Source organism: Danaus plexippus, chromosome 17, assembly GCF_018135715.1.
Source record: "Danaus plexippus chromosome 17, MEX_DaPlex, whole genome shotgun sequence".
NCBI lineage: Eukaryota > Metazoa > Arthropoda > Insecta > Lepidoptera > Nymphalidae > Danaus > Danaus plexippus.
The window spans coordinates 4,541,411-4,559,404 of NC_083548.1; the positions used below are offsets into that span (position 1 = coordinate 4,541,411).

Sequence of the window (17,994 nt, forward strand, 5' to 3'; positions counted from 1 at the left end):
ATGTAAAAAAATCACCTGAATCTGCATTACTATGACTTTCCAAAGGCTTGTCTTCTAAGCGTGTAACATCGAGCAATATGCCAGCATCTAAAGATGATTCCGTCGCATTGCTCTCTCTTTGACAGAGATTTCCGGTTCTTCGTTTTCGAGTGCCATAAGTGTGAACGGGAACTATGAGTTTCGGTCGAGGAATCGAAAAATCTGAATCTGAACCGCTAGAGGAACTTTTAGCACTTCTTGAATACGCACCGTTAGTCACACGATCTTCACTAATACGATCGCGAGATGAAAATGACAGAATGTCATTGTATCTATTATATCTATCGTCACTTTTCACTCTCACCGTATTGTATAACTTCCCATATTTATCGGGTTTAATTTGTGTAGACACACTGTTATTAGTCCGATATTCGCTTTCTTTTCCTAAACCCACCGAGTGAAATCCGTTATCGGTGGCAGGGACCGGTGCTAGTTGGCTTTCTTGATACATGTTTTGCTGCATCAACGTCAGCTGTTCGCTTGGTGATAAATTCCTTTTCGGTTGAGTGACGGTAACACCATTATATGCTTTGGTCTCATCTTCAACCGTATCAAGAAAAGCCCGGAGCGGCGTTCGTCCCTCACTTTTCACTCTCATAGATTTCGAACGAAAATTAGGTCGCACATCGTCCATACGTCCGTTCCTAACGTTCTCAGGTTGTGTATTACGCTCAGGAAGTTGCTCGCATGTAGATAACGATTCATTAATAGGATGCATATATAAACCCAAATCTTCCGCTTCGCTATCCGTGTCGAGGTTTTTACTTCCCGCTCTAGATTTTATAGGTGTTAAATCTAAGGTTGCCATTGAATTAATTATTTGATACATCGTATCATTTCCATACCCACGCGCTGACCCAAATGATTTTGAATTTCCACTATCTTTCTTTGGCTCTTTTTGCATTAGTTTAATTTTATCACTATCGGTGTCATTATTTTGTTGACTAACTCTGGAGTAATATTCATAATATGATTCTGATGATGGATCAGGGGGTAATGGTCCAGGGTCTGGGAGGGGGTAACCATTTTTTTTTGGGTCAGGTTTCCTTTGACGATGTGAATATTTATGTGATTCTTTTCGTTGAGGTGGAACAGGAGCTTGACGGTCATTTGGACCAAACGCTTCAATATCCCATTCTGTAAAGTTTCGTCTTTTAACCCGTCTCAATGTTGAAGGTTTATATCCATTTGGCATATCTTTAAAACTATAGCTATGTTTAATTTTATTTTGTATGAGGAAATTATCATTTGTCCGTGCTTTTTCTTCTATAACTTGTTGATATTTTGCTAATTGAGATATATTTTCATTGTTAGTACATTGATTGTGATTGTATTCTTGCTTGTGGTATGCATGTAATTCGCCGTCATCTTTATTTGAATTTCTACCAATATCTCTACACGATTTGCTTCTAGATATCGAATTAAATCTCGATTGACTATCCTGATTATATTCTTCCTTATGATTGTTTAAATTATTGGCTCCAACCCAATTGGCTGCATAAACAAGGTCCATAGTTCTATCGTTGATTGAAAGCCACGGGTCCTCCATGACCGCTTTTCCCGGGTAATGTTTAATTTTCATAATGTTTTTAAGTCCATCAATGTCATATCAATCTTAAAACTTTGAAAGCAATATCTTGGAAGTAAATAAAATAATGAAAACACTGAACCCATCTTGTAATCACTCACTCGGTTCCAAACAACTTTTTTATTTAGACATAAACTGAACTGTGATATCTGGATTAACAAAGAAACATTTTATTTTATGCCACAACAATATTATATACCGAAAAGTATACTTTTATAACTTTACATAGAATACGTTTCTAAACAAGTACGTTCAAATAGATCAAGTGTGAGTTAGAATTAAATTTTCCTATAAAACGACTAAAATAATGAATAACGATTTTCATTAAAAAATAAGTCCTAAACATAATATAAATATGTATTTGTAAGTCTATTGATCACTGGTAAAATAAATAGAAAGCGTTTAAATTGTATGTAATAAAATATGTCACATATTTAAGGTGTGAAATTACAGTTTTTTAAAGTAAACACATGTTAATATTATTCAAGGATTCCTTTATCGATCACGTGCGAATAATTTTTAGTAACGACTACGTAAAATAACTATATAACATTCAATATATAACAATCTGTACAATATATTTAACTAGTGAACATAGATATAAGACCATCAGAACGGAGGCGTTACGGTCCGAGAGCACGAATTGCACAAACGCCATGAGGAAATAACTGGGTCTTAAGAGTCCATCAAATGTAAACTGAATTACGTAATAATTAGATAATGGAACGACCGTATATTATTTTTTACATTTAATATTGTATAAAATGCACTTTCACTGACCACAGAGCCAGTACAGTATGGAAATATGTTGAATATATATTAATATATCATTATATTAGGGTATTGGTTTAAAATATTTAATGAAATGATTGCTACTAATTTCATTTTTTAATATAAATAATTTAAATTTTAACGTGCATCGTCAATCAAAATACACAATAATTAATGTTTTTCCCACATATATAACGTAAAACCTTACAATAATGAGGTATAAGATTCTTTTGCCGAAGACACAAGTATCAAATGTATTACAGATATAAAATGTATTTTAATGTTTAAACGAGCTTCTCGTGTTAAATGGTTAAGTGAATTTTGTTTAGTTTATTTTCCATCTCGGATGTTGATGAAAGATTGGTAAGATATGCAGCCGTAAAACATCTAGTGTCAAGTAATAAATGGACTACTATATTTTACATATTAGCGCAAAGCAGAGCTCTGTCTATACCAGAAGTTCCAAAGTTTATTTAAAGTGAACAAAAATTATTTTAAATCCTTTATTAGTTCTTTGTGTGATACAAATGTTGGAGTACAATGGTACTAACTGTGTTATCCGTAAATTGATTTTTAATCTTAAATCCTCAATCATCACAATTATATGTACTCGTAAATTAAAGCTAATTATTGAACGCATGATCGAATTACTAGAAAACGATTTCCAACCGATTGAGTTGAAACAAGTTCATCGGTCCACATATGCAGCGAACGGGCGATGCATGAAGGAACTTGAGAAATCTTACGACCTCATTAATAACTAATTTCCTCTGAATCGGGATAAATCTTGTTACTTTTCAATCATTGCAAATGAAATCTCTAATAATAAGATAATTTTAGAGGACGGTTTATATCTTGGTTTTAAAGTTGCCTATTTTATTACATTTAAATGTTTTTCTGGACATAATTTTTGATTCCTTGATGCTATATCTGCTTAAGCTACAATGATAATTGTGGTAAAAAGATATTTAATCGTTAATATAATAAAATAAACCATAACTTTTTTCTACCGTTTGATATCTCTATCACTTTTTAATTATTTCCATTAATCCTTACTGTTTTGTTGTGTTGTAGTCGTGAAAAAGTGTGAATCAATTGATTATGAGATTACTTATTATGATCAATAAACCATTAAATTTTTTTACGCTATTCTGTCAAAACTTAAATATTCTTTTTTAAAATTGGAATGACATTGTTATATGTATTAATTACTATAAGGAAGAAATGAAACAATGACGTTGATAAAAAGCGAGTAACAGTCTTAACAAATGAAAGTGAAAATAGCAGTTTTCTTCTCTATATGCTTAAAATTTATATTTTAAATAGAACATAATAAATATTTCTCATAATTTATAGCGGTAGGATTGATTATTATTATTATTTAGTGATGATGATTATTATTATTATTTATTGATATTTATCGGTCTCAAAGCCTTCCCCAGACCCCTGTACTAATTTATCGATTGCTCAAAAAATACGTCGACTAACTTAAAAGTTCTTTGTGATTTCCATTACATTGTATCGGAACAATTAATAATAATATCAATAAACAAAATGAGTCACGAATTATCATGCGCAGATGTAACAATATAATTCATTAGCAAAGTCTGGTGACTTCAGCCATTAATAGACTACCCATAAGAATTGCTTTCCTTATATAAAATTAATGTCCTGAACACTCTTGTTCTGACAATAATTAAATTAATATATTTTTTATTTCATTAATTTTTGATTGTTCTATGCTTATCATAAATATTTATGTGTAAATTTATTTCAAGCAGACTGTTATAAAATATTGCATATTTAAAATAAATTTCCTTATTCGGTCGTAAATTTATTATAAGTGTTTTTTTTTTATTATTTGGTTTTAATAATAACAAAAGTCTTTCCTTGACTGAATAAGCACGCCTTTATGTATTTATGCCTTTATGTATATATATATATATATATATATACGTGGACTTTGAATATTTATACATGATTTTCTGGTGTGCTTACAAATGAACATAAAATAAATTAATAAACAGAAAATGACATTAAAGCAGCATAAAGGATTAAACTCGACGCCCACTACTTAATATTTGGAATATTAACTAACAAGTTTAGGCTAATGGTTCTTATTAACTCAAACTGAGGTTCATTAACAAACAAAGACTTTTCGGACCCTAACGTATTCCAATCGATCTAAATTATAAACCATAACAAAGCTGCTTTCTATAGAAACAATTCTATATCATGAAATGATATTATTATTATCATGTCATCAGAACCAGTATAACACGAAATCCCAGCTTTGGATTATTTTGATAACAACATCACTTTCTAATCCCAATGGGACGGTGTTCATACTATTCCATACCAGCTGTAACATCAAGTTTTCTATCAATGATTTATTAAAAAATTACATTTATTGGTGTTCTTAATATTGCCACTGCCGTCAATTTGTTATTAATATATGAAAGTGTTTCAGCCTTTTTATATATTTTAATTAGCAGGAAACATACAAAGTGAGTGATCCATAAAAATATAACAGGTTTTGTATCAAAACAAACTTATGTCACAGTTAGGCTGAAAGTGAGTAGAAAGCTTAACTTTTGAACATTGATATGCTAAAATCTTCACCGTGAAGACAGCGTTCCAAAATACTTTCACGATACATTCGGATAATGCACGCGAGCATTACACGAGTGCAGTATTCAATTTAACATTGATATTACATTCTAACTATCATAACTTTCCCAATGTGTCATTGGGTTAAACCTTATTTGTCAACTTATTTTTTGTTATCTTAAAATCAAGATTAAACGCTTTGTTGGGAGCAGTAACATAATATCGTTGTGGCATTAACGGATGTACGAAATCCAAGCTTTATATTAGACATTTAATACACATCGAAAAATTTTGTAATGACAGCTGCCGATCGCGCGAAAAATATCACCTTGACACATCACTGCACTTTACAATACACACCGATTACGTAATTTTAAGCACTTTAAACAATAAAAATAAACCTTATACGACATAAATATCTTTAAAAACTATTTAAAACATATTTTAAACGGACGCAAGTCAATCACACGACGTCCAATCACGGTAGCGTCGGACCGCTTACTGATTTACTGGGATCTTGATCAACTCCTGCGCACGTATATTTTGATGTGTGCGAGCGAGAGAGAAGATGAAACAACAATATTTATACCTGAAGTTGAAAGCTCTATGACCTTAACAATAGACATAGTGTCTCTCAAAAATAAAATCAAAATACAGAATTTAAGGTAATACAAGATAAGATAATATTAATATAATAACAAATAATTTTCATCACATTCATTATGATTACATTATTATTTGTTATTTAAATTTAGTAACAACTTAAGATTTGTCAAATGATAAGACTAACATAATTTTTACATTAAAAATAACATAACTCAAAAAGGTTCACATGGATGTTTTATCTCATGTAAATATTTGAGATATTTCCATAAGTAAACCGATTCCTTAAACCATTCTAGAAAGTTAACATTGGAATTGACGGACAGTTTTAACTATTTAATGCAAATGACGGAACTAATTATGCCACCATGGTTACGTAACTTATAATAAAATCCGGATGGAAAGGAAAGTAGTGAAAAATGGAAAGCAATAAATAAAGTCGATGAAGAATTTAGTAGAGTTATACTACAAACCAGGAAACTCTACGTTTATTATTTAGGGAAAAAAGGCATGTGAAATAAATTATAAAGAAACAACACACTTCTCTGTATGAATAAAAACAGCTTATATTTTAAAGCGCATAAATTGATAGGATCAGTAGTTTAAATAGTCCTATTAAATGTTATTTAAAAGTCATTTGTGCCTTTTGAAAAACTTGACTTAAAACTTAATATGATGTTACAGAAATTAAAAGATTAAAAAAAAATTAAGTAATATTTTTATAAAATTGCACAGATTGATCACTTTATGTTTCACTGAATAGTTTGATTACTCTCGAGGTATGTTGTTAATTGTTATCGCACAATTTATTCTACTTATCAGATGTAAATGGATGTATCTTCTGTATATTCTCAGTGTTATTTAAATGATGCAATTTAAAATTCATGAAATATCAACAATCCAAAGGTAAAAGTAGAAATGTAAAGTATAATCAAGAAGCCTCGTTCGCATCTGTGACGTAAATTACTCTGCGGTCAAGGCTTCATGTTTTCGCTTTCACAAATCACGGATATATTTTGAAGGTTATTATTTATAATATTTTATATAGCTACAACATGAATAAATTTCAAATATTTTGAATTGGAAGTGAATTCTTATAAATAATATATTTATTATCATGTTTTGATCATTCAGACAGTGTTAAGCAAATATATGCCGTATTTACAGCATCTATTCATTAAGGCACTTGTAAGCTTTGCAATGGCCTTAATATGGTTCAATTAAGTGCATTTATCTCGTGCATTTTGAACAAACGGAGCGTAGTTTTACCAGTATCCATGATCGTATCGAAAAATACTGTCCCATGCTATTCTACGCTGAACGATATGGTCACGTATGGCGAAAGGTAAATATGATTACTTTAAACTACGAACCAACCCACACTAAGCTTTCTATCATAATTTTTGTTGACATTACATATGATTTTAAAACTACCCATATTTAGCGCTCGTTATATTCGACTATGCTTAGATGGTGCACGTCAAATATCCATTATATTGTTAATGGCCGTTCTTAAACTGCAATATTACACGACCAATTAGATATTTAAGTTATTTTCAAACAAAACATTAAATAATACACCGTTACAAATTGTTCAGCTAACATTCTTCGCGAGTTACTAGAACGTAGCAAAAATAATGCCATGCGAGAAAGAAAAGTCTTTAAACTATTTACCTAAAGTATTTTCGTTTTGAAATTCATACCAATGCGTGTAAAGCATTAGTAAAGTGAGGAAAAGTTATTTTAGACGTTTTATATCTTAATGGATTTAATTTTAAATGCTTATTTAGTTATATAGCTTTTAAATTTTTTTTTGGTGTGCACTTGATTTTAAAGATTGAATTTTTGTGACCTAATCTTCATATATTTAAATGCTGATAAGTTTCGTGAGGGTTATCAATATTATGCTCTTAGACTTTTCGTATAATAACTATAAAATTGTAGTTTAATAATGACTTTGAACGACTGATAGACATTAAGGCCACATTGTTGGCCAACCTGGTCACTAAGTGAGTGGAACCAAGTTGAAAATTATCTTAAAGATGTGTGGCTTACAAAAAGAACACAAACAATATTCATCTTTATTGCTGTTTAAACAAAGGCAACAGTTGAATGTATAGAAATTTATCCCAGTTATAGATGCACCATAATGAGAACTTCATTCACTTGAAGGTATGTTGAAAATTCTTTGAATTGCTTACCCCTCTCAAGAGAATTATCCTTAGAGAGATCTAACTGAACCCAAATGTATCATATATACTAAATTCGAAACTTTGAGCGGATGGAATATGTTAGTCGTTGTTAGAAATTCATGCAAAAATCACTGAATGAGTTTTAATCAATTTTCACAGTGATAATAGGAAGCCATATTGTTTATAAATTTATTTTGACGCATATAAGCCGACGTAATACAATTTGAACGGTTCCTTTAATTTTAAAAGATAACTAAATAAGTGGAACAAAACGTGCTTTTTGTTAGAGGAATAGGTCCTGAATAGGAAAGTATTTTGAGCGTTAGTAACTAATCGTATCGGTTAGTCATTAAAATGTTCATTCACAGTAATAATTTATACTTCTGCATATAGAAATCCCGTATTGAGAGAAAATATATAAATAATATAAACAGTATGCTTGAATGTGTCATATCTCGTTTTGAGTATGAATTATTTTTAAAAATGAACAGAATACTAAAGACTGAAGTGTTTACAAATATATACTTTTAAAAGAGTTAGGAACATACAAAAATTATTATTTAAAACGCCTGCAGAAAAATAACGAAATCATAATATTTTAATTTCATTTTTTAATTGACAAAACAAACTTTCTTTTATTCTATGACTTTTAAGATATATTTTTATAAATTAGATATAAAGGATAAACAAATACATATGAATATTTCTTGTAAATTAGTAACTTTTATGAAGAATAAAATATAGTTTGATCTTGGGCCATAATTTTATACCTTGAAAACATTTAATAATATGTAATTTTTATAAAAGGCGACAAAAAAATAGCGACAGCGTAGGTGAAGTTGCATTCAGTACCTTATTTATTAAGTAAAACAGAAAACTTCTATCAAATTTGAAATCTACAAGTGAAAAAAATACGCATAAGGAATTATTGTTGGATTTATGTTCCCAAAAAAACTTTTGTCTTGAAGGAATCACAAGGATGGGGAATGACAAGAAACGGTATTGTTATATTAAAATATTTAATGATGTATTGAAATGGTCACGTACTTTAGTGAGGTCAAAAGGTTTTTGGTTCATCGATAACGATTCGATAGACGTGCCTTATTTATACTTCCTAAGATAAGTGCGTGTTAGTACGATTAATAAAAAAACCATTTTGTTAACAAGATGAATACACAATGGAAGAGTTTGTTATATATGATTATAAGGACATATAATTCACTCATTCAATATCACATTTTAAAGACCGATTGTTGACTAGCATCGTTCCAGCAAAGACGTAAAAACTAGTTAAAACAAATTCATTAACAAACTACCTCCAATATTAGCACAAAAAATAAAGAGAAAGTTGTAACTTATAAACGTCAATACTATTACTTAAGGACACGGTTCATTATTGTTATATCGTCAATTGTCCTACTTTCTTTGTTCATTTCATTAGTGTAATATGAAAAAAACTAATTATCTTTATATTTGTGACATATTTATCTGTAAGTATCGAAGGTGTAACTTAACTTTTGTGATAACTTCGATGTGTTTAAAATTATAATTAGGAACAATAGTCGTATCTGATGCATCATTTTACAGAAAATAAACTATTAACACAATTTTAAGGCTTTTTTTTTATCAAAACAAATTGTTATTTATATTTCAAATAGGTAAATAGAGAAATCTATTCCATTCAATTCAATTCAAGTTAAATTGATTATTTCTTGATATATTATTCCTAATGTTACTTGTTCAATAAAATGAGATGTTAGAAAGAATACGAAACTTACTTCATTGTGACAGAAAGTTTTTTAGTTTTATCGTATAAACTTAGGCTGTCGTATTCATCCCAATTAATCATTCAAGAAGTTTTTTTACCACTAGACCACAATTTAAATAAAAATATTTCGTTAAAATTTCCATACAGAAGAATATTAAGTAAATTTTATAAATTTAAATAAGATCTGTACAAAAGTATGATTTAAAATTCATATCAATATAATTACTCAAAAAAAATTGAGAGATTAAACAAATTTATTTGATAAATATATAAAACATTATATTCCTGTCATACAAACCTTGGCTCCCGTCTGATATCGATGTTATATTAAACATGATATATCTAGAATATGACGTAATACGGTAAGGGAACAATTATTACGGTCAGCGCCCTCTAGCGACACCATAAAAGGACTTCTAATTACCACACCTAACATATAACACTTTCTCTTCCGACGTTTAATGTATAACATTAAAATAGAATTACTAATGAATACTTTTCTAAAATTTTAATTACTCTTAAAAAACAATAACGTAATTATTCATTACTTGCATTTTAGAACTGATTGCAAATAGGTACGTCCTCAGCTAAGCTGTGGTGCGAAAAAATCCAAGGTCGTAAGGCATCAATTGCAAACAGTTTCGAAAGACGAAGTACAATGTATGCCAACTACCTCCTATTATTATTATTATACGAAATATGATTAGCAAATACTGCATTTTAAATTCAATAAAAGCACACAGTTTCTATTATAATATAATTCTACATCAGTGATGTCCTAACTCGTGTAGATAAAGTTTCCCGATCAATAAGTAATAATTACAATCCTTAATTATTTAATATTGTATTTCAGTGTTTAGTATTTACATTGTTTAATTTACAAACAAAACAATTTTTTACGTCTTTTCCAATGACTATTCCTAGGCTATAATTAATAATTAAGTATAACATAATAGAAACTTAACGTTTTTCAATCCAAGTCCTCACTAAATCCAAAATAATGTTGCACTTAGAAGTAAGAAGAAATATTTAGTTTCTATTAAAGAACTATGTATACCGTCATGGTTGTAGCGCCTTATTCATCTCACTGGAAAAGTTAATGTTGCTTGTAGTTTTTCCGCTTTCTCATAGGGAAAGTTTTGACTTGATCCACTATACTGTTATTTTGATATAAATATTGTTTTATATAAATAATTTTATCCTATATGCATATCCATGAAAATTAAATATTTAAATGGTCACGTATGACACCACAATACAGTAAAGATTTTTCTATCTAAATATGATTCATTGTTGAGTTAGTGCACTTACTTTTCTAATATACAGACATCGTGAAGACGATAGAAATTAAGTCTTTAAATATAAATTACCTACAGAATGCAGGTTTATAAGTCATACCAATGGAACAACTGCATATATTTAAATGTTACTGATATGGATTGGAATAAAAAATTAATATTGATAAATTGAAAAGTTGTTTCTAATACCTCAAAATATTCTACAACAATTCTGTAGAATAAAGTTATTTATTATTGAATGAGTTACTTTCACATGCTTCATATGCCATCTGTTTTCTTAAGCAGAAGTTATTCGAAATAATACCTAAAGTATGTTTCAGGTTTTTATCGCTAGATGGTATTGTTACAAAGTCTTGAATTTCCGCTAGTGTCTACTAGATGGCGTTATGTAAAATGTACTAACCTTCCATGACGTATACGATGCTGCCAACATCTCCCTCCTTGATTATAAGGCTGCCGACAGCATATTCAACTGGATACATGCAGTCTACGATTTCACGTATTTGCGTCATTTCTAAGTTCTTCATGAAGTCGTTATCCAAAATAGCACCCTTTATAAGTTCTCTGGACCTATAATGTAAAAAAAACGACATTGTTTACATTTTTATAAGGATATAAAAGTGAGCTTACTAAATAAACAATTTGTATTTGTTCGCATTTGTTGTGTGCGATAAACAATAAATATGTTAAACTTATAAAGTTCGTTTTTATATTGTGTATAGATCTCAATCCACGATACATACTGGTATCTATGATCTACTTATCGTTCAAACAGTTGCATTCCATAAAAGTTAAACTATATGTTACACAATACGTTGATGGAATATTCTGGACCATTCCACTTTGGTTTGATGACGCTCAATGAGAACTAATTAGAGAGATCCATGCCATAGCATTTACTGGACTAAGTAATGTACTATTATTTGCTACTTTTAATATTTTTCATATCCAAATAGATATTTTCGAAAATGTGACATTAAATTGTCTTTTAGAAATTGTAATAAAATGAAAAGCGACATTTTGAGCAACTATGATGCATATGTATTGTACGTTACGAACGTTATAAATACAAATATATCTTTTGCATATATTCGTGACAAACAAATTTAAAACAATAATATTATGTAACATGAAACAGTTTTTGCGTCAACTCTAGGAAAAAAGAAATTGGAAATAAATACGTCGTCTAACGGCATTGTATTATAGTTTATGAAAAAAAAAAATACTTTTTACAGTCTTAAAGAGAACATGGGATCGTTCATTTCTATGTAGGTACAAAAAATTATAGAGAAATAGTTAATAGATTTAATAAATATTATAAGAACTGTATTAATTATGAAAAGAAAAATATCTCAAAAGGCGATAAAATATTCAAAAACAAAGAAGTCTGTTAAAATTTCACAATCTTAACATTTCTTAAACATTGAAGGGAAGAAAGATAATATTTTATTTTCATCATTATTAGCGAAAGAAGAAGGGTAGTTACATACATTCATATATACACATTATATATATATATATATAACCTATATATATAAAACTATATATATATATATATAACTTACTCCAAAAAATCAGGTTTTAAGTTATTAGTTTGAGAATGACTATTTCTACTTTATTACATACTTATAGAAAAAAAAATTACGTTTGTAAAAACAGTAGCTTTTTCCAACAGCATGATATGACGCAAGCGTAGTAGATATAACCTTATTAGGTTATAAATGACGTAATCCTTAAATTTCTTTATATTAAGAATAGTTATTACGGGTTATTAAATTTTATTTTAATGGAAAGGGTTAAGGGAAGTCCCTTGATGTTTCAGAAATTTTCACTACATCTATAAAATATTCCATTTATAACTAATGATATTGAATTAATTCTTAACGACAATCTACTGATATAAAAAGAGATGATTTTCTTTTGTACATTTTGTTCGTACTTAAAAAGATGACATCAACGGTCATTAGAAGGTTAAAAAAAAAACACCGACAAATTGAACAAGACTTCCATGAGAATTTAATATAAAAAAATAAGCATATTAAAATAAATTAGGCGATTTATTTACGTTGACGTTAACGAAGCTGTTACAAATGAATTAACTAGTAACCATAGTACTAGTCTTAATCATTGAACTAAGTGTGAATAGATTGTATGTATTCTCAATTCTTAATTATAGTTTATATATGGAGGACAAACTTTAAAATATTGAGATCAGTAAGAAAATGAAGAGCCTTAATAAGAAGAATGGATGAGCTTCAATATATCTAAGTTTATTTTCCCGTCAACTACGAAACGGATTTATTATGAGAATGCATCAAAAAAACTGAATCACAAATAATTAACTGTAAAAAACCTATGAATATTAAGTTTGTAAATCTCCGTGTAGCCTTATACTAAGCCCTCAGATTTCAAGAAAGTAAGGACATTCAAACTTGCGGTAAACTGAAGTATCGTGACAGTTGAATGTTGTATAAACAGATTTTTATATTAATAAAGACAGAATTAAACTGAACTATCGATGAAACTAATATTAGTGATATATTAAACGGGTGTAGATAATCCCTTGATAAATTATTTGTTTGTTAAAATTACTTGCACAATGATTCTAATAGCAAGAAAACTCTAATTATATAGAATTTTTAATCAGAACCGATGATGCTTTGTAAATGTTTCGAAGATTATACAAGGCTCTTATAATAGACCTTAATGATAATAACCTTTGTATTATTACAAATTGATGCAATCGACGTTCCTTATAAAATGTTAATAGTTCTAGATTTTAATCATTGTTATAACAAAGATATTAAAAAAATTCTTTCTTCGTATCATACAGTGTTCTTTAAAAAAATACATTTTCTTGTATATTATAATAAAATCTTTTATCACTTTCCAGTTTAATTGTGCAATTAGGACTTAAAAAATTAACTCAACTGGCTGTTAATTTTCGGTTGACAGTTGACATTAAACAATATATATATATATCTCAATAAAAACAATTTTAATTATAACATGCAAATGTCAAATAAAAAGTTATTAGCGAATTAGTCACAGTCGTATATCGAACAGCCGTCAACGGCATAGGCGAGGACAATAATAAAGTTTTCTTGTAATTATACCAAATGGGAACGTTCGAAGGCGTGCCACCTCACACGTCGGCCTCGCTAGAGAAATTATTGATTGATTGATGACATTACATGATATTTATTAGTTAATAACTATACATGATTTATATAAAATTTTTAATTTATACAACTAATTGCAATTGTTTATTTCATTAGCCATTACGTGACGTGAACGATTCGCTTATACTGAGTTACAGAGATGGTGTTATATCCGTTCATTTTATTAGCATCCACACGATAACTGTCGACGTGTTAAAGTCATATATAATCATATATTTAAAAAGTTATTTCTTATATATAGATAACGTTTAAATGTTTATTAATCAAGGAAAAATTCACTTATTATATATGTTGACATTTATAATGTCCCACACATTACTTACTTGTGATTCTTGGGTATTTTAACAAGTCTCATTTCACAATCCTGAGATAATGATGATAATGGTTCTGCGGATATCGCCGTCCTCTTTAGCCTGGGTTCACCCAAAGGCAGTACCCTCGTATTCTCAACTCCAGGTGCCTTAACTGACCGATCATCTTCCACATCGACCCTTTGCAATATCTGCTTCGTTAAGGGTTTGACGACTTGCCTGTATTTGTCTATCTCGTTTTTCAAATGCCTAATTGTGGCATCCTTATCATCGATTTCATTTTCCAGAAGCGCTATTATTTTATCTCTTCGCTTCAATTCTTCAGTCTTTTCCATCACCAGTCTCTTTAGTTCGAGACATTTATTCTCTAGTTTGTAATAGTGGTCTATTTTGCAGTGCGTAGCGTGTTTCTGCGCCATTTTAACGAACTAAACGTCCTTCGACACTATAACTAGTACATCATGTACACACTAAACAAACAGTCAATGTCTTTATACGGTGCTTTTTATTTCTAACGATCTGTGACTCAATTTATTATTTCAATATGTTTCACTTATCGGCTATATTATCGATGCAAGATAAGTAAAGTTACATTTATCCAATCACACCATAAACTCTAAATATAGATAAAATTTTCGTATATCTTTTGAGACAATTTGAATGCGGTTTAAACTTAAGCTCCAAAAAGATAAAACTAGATAAAACCTATGATGTTTTGACGTTGCTTTCTCAACAATATCTGTGTACGTAATAAATAATAATGTCTCCATTGTGCGATTGTATGCTGATTTGTTCGTTTGTTGTAGCTTGGTACGAATTTGTAAGACTGTTTAAAATTTCAAGGGAATCTACTGGCTATCTGATCTGTCGTACGCGAAATAAGAATAATTGCAAAGGTTCTATAACGCAACCTAAACCGAGAAGACATGTCGTTCGTCAAAGTTATTAGTATGTAAATAAAATTATAATGTTTTAGTTATATTTCGTATATTGTTGTTTGTCACGCAAGAGCGGAAAGTAACAATAAATAAAGATAGCACCGACACGTATTAAAAGAGCATGTGATCAACTAGACAAGAAGTCTACGGACCATAGTTTATTTTAATAATTACAAAACAAAACCTGTTTTATTATAACATAAAATTTATAAACACTTAAATTGGTGATAAGATAATACTGTCAGAATCGGTATAAAGAAACACTAATCTGATAGCATTTGTAACATATCATTACACTTGAGATCAACATCAGACAGAACTGGTTACAGTGGGTGGTTTTAATAAGGCCAATCATTTAACCAGTAGAGATCACAAAGGTCACATGTATACGGTGCAGTTGCGGGTATGTGCTTAGATTGGGCAACTTGATATTAATCAACTTAACTCAATGGCGTACTCGTGAAGGCCAGACGTGAGCTTATTCGCTTCAATGCCGAACATAGTTTAAGAACTTACTACTTAGTTTACATATCTTACCACCGAGGTCTTATCCTATACCTGCTTTGTCTACACAAATTTCGTCGAATATGTTCAAAATATGAGTGTGTTAGCTTTATTATAATAAAGAATATGTTGCAATTCAAGAAAGATTCTATAGGGAGGGATTTAATTATTTACTTTACTTTTTTACGAAAATTATATCACTCAAATTTTACTGTTCGTATTCGATAACAGTATTGATTGAGAATGTAATGTCTATGACACTTCATTAATAGTGTAGTAAACACAACTTATTTATAGCAACGTACAAATATATAGATTAGATAAATGTTGACTTCCTTTACTGAAAATGCTGTAGCTATTAAGGCTGCACTTAGAAAATAATTGAACGGCTGAAAAAATATTCTGATGGATAATTAGCAATTTGTATATTTGCCTCACGTCCATATAAAAAAAATTTTTTTTTAAGAATTGATCTTGCATTATAGGTACTTAAAAAACCAACACTTTATTAAAAAAATCAATCATAACTTTATGCAATTTTCAATACTTTTCTTTACTATAAGTACTAGTGGAATGTGCCTTCTATAAGAAAGTAGCTGCAATAGTTAATATAGCGAAAAGTCAATTGAATAGATTAAAATATATATTACATTGAATATTTAAAATATCAACAATAAGCTTATCATCAAAAGACAGTTAAAACATTTTCATGTAATTATTTTATTAAATTAACATATCTCAAAAATTTAAACCCTTGAAACTCTTTCGAGGGACCCTGACCCCATTATTTTTCTTGGATAACGTCCCAAGTATTTTGTTTTGCTGTAATAAATGTTATCGTTACCTGTTAGAATATAAATAATGTTAACAACTTGTTAGCATTAAAAAGATTTTGTTTGAAATTAAAATTAAAATTCACAAATGTTTAAACGAAAAAAGATCTTGCGCCATAGAATCTTTTAAACCGATTTATATGCTATGACATATTATATTATATCAAGAAATTAACAAAATTGCGAAAAACGCATTAAAAGATTAAACTGAGAAATTTCTAATATTTCTTTAACTGATGTAGCTATTAAATGAATCACAGATGAACGAGCAGGAAATTGGTTGTGGTTGATGGAAATATCCAGAATAGAAAAAGAACAGGTGGAAAATATAGAAACAGATGAGTCGTTGCCCTTGAGACAATGGAATGGAAAACATCAAATTGTTAGGAATATCACACATGAGAAGAACTAGCATTTCATAAAGACATATTCGTGAAAAAAAGTCGTTAATCCTGAATAAGTATTAACAAAGGAATATCTTCATAGAATTAATATTATTTTGTTATAACGTACCTACATTGTTACATTCTTTACTGTTTTAACGAAGCAATACCGTCAATATTGCATTATATATTTCCAGATTAAAGACCGGTTAGTATCCTTATTAAAAAGGAGTTAATCTTACTTCAGGTTTTAAGATGAAACGAATTTTATAAGTCAAAAAGATATACGGATTTCATTTTCAATTGCGGCTACTTTCGCAATTTTTTTTTAACGAAAAAAACAAGTTAATTGAATGCAAATTACGACTTTGTGATTATTGATATCGTTAATTATTGAATACGATATTTTTTATATTTTATGATGATTAAATTTTTTTAATATCAATGATAAAGTTACAGATTTTTTGCGCCTTTATATATGTATTTATTTTTATTGGAAGGTTCATAATTAAATTCATTTTAAAGTGTCACATGCAGATAACATGCATAATAATTAGGTATGAAATTATAATTAAGTTTGTCTTACGTAATTTGAGATAGTGTTGATAAAGTGTAAATTTGATTATGCATTCTTGCCTTCAAAGGAAGAGAGTAAGAGCATCATTGATTTACTTTCCAAAATTTTGAACATTTTAAATTAAACAAACATCATCGCTGATGTTATTTTAAGTTTTTATCAGTTTTTAGTTTTTTAAAACATCTTTTTTCCGATTATTCGGACCAGTCGGAATCACAAGTTTGGTTATCAAGTCACTTGACAAGTACTAAGTAAACAAAAATTCTTTTCTTTTTCACTTAACGTAAGAAAAGGTAAAGTCATTCGTTTTTACCAAGAAGCACCATTACCTCATTTTGCAATCATAAAAATCACTAAAATTTCATTCATACGTGAATGCTAGTGCCACATGTTCTAA

At 29.2% G+C, this 17,994-nt stretch overlaps 1 protein-coding gene across 4 annotated transcripts in view; it reads right to left on the reverse strand.

Annotated features, from left to right (window-relative positions):
- LOC116771494 (cGMP-dependent protein kinase, isozyme 2 forms cD4/T1/T3A/T3B) overlaps positions 1 to 17,994 on the reverse strand; it is a 77,932-nt gene that overhangs the window by 14,409 nt on the left and 45,529 nt on the right. For 2 of the 4 annotated variants that reach the window (XM_032663346.2, XM_032663347.2), the window contains exon 3: positions 11,273 to 11,439. In XM_032663346.2, the coding sequence (XP_032519237.1) occupies positions 11,273 to 11,439 (167 nt within the window). Of the gene's footprint in view, positions 1 to 15; positions 1,777 to 5,336; positions 5,489 to 11,272; positions 11,440 to 14,374; positions 14,946 to 17,994 lie in introns of those variants that run through there. The other 2 variants (XM_032663348.2, XM_032663345.2) reach the window with 2 other exon arrangements.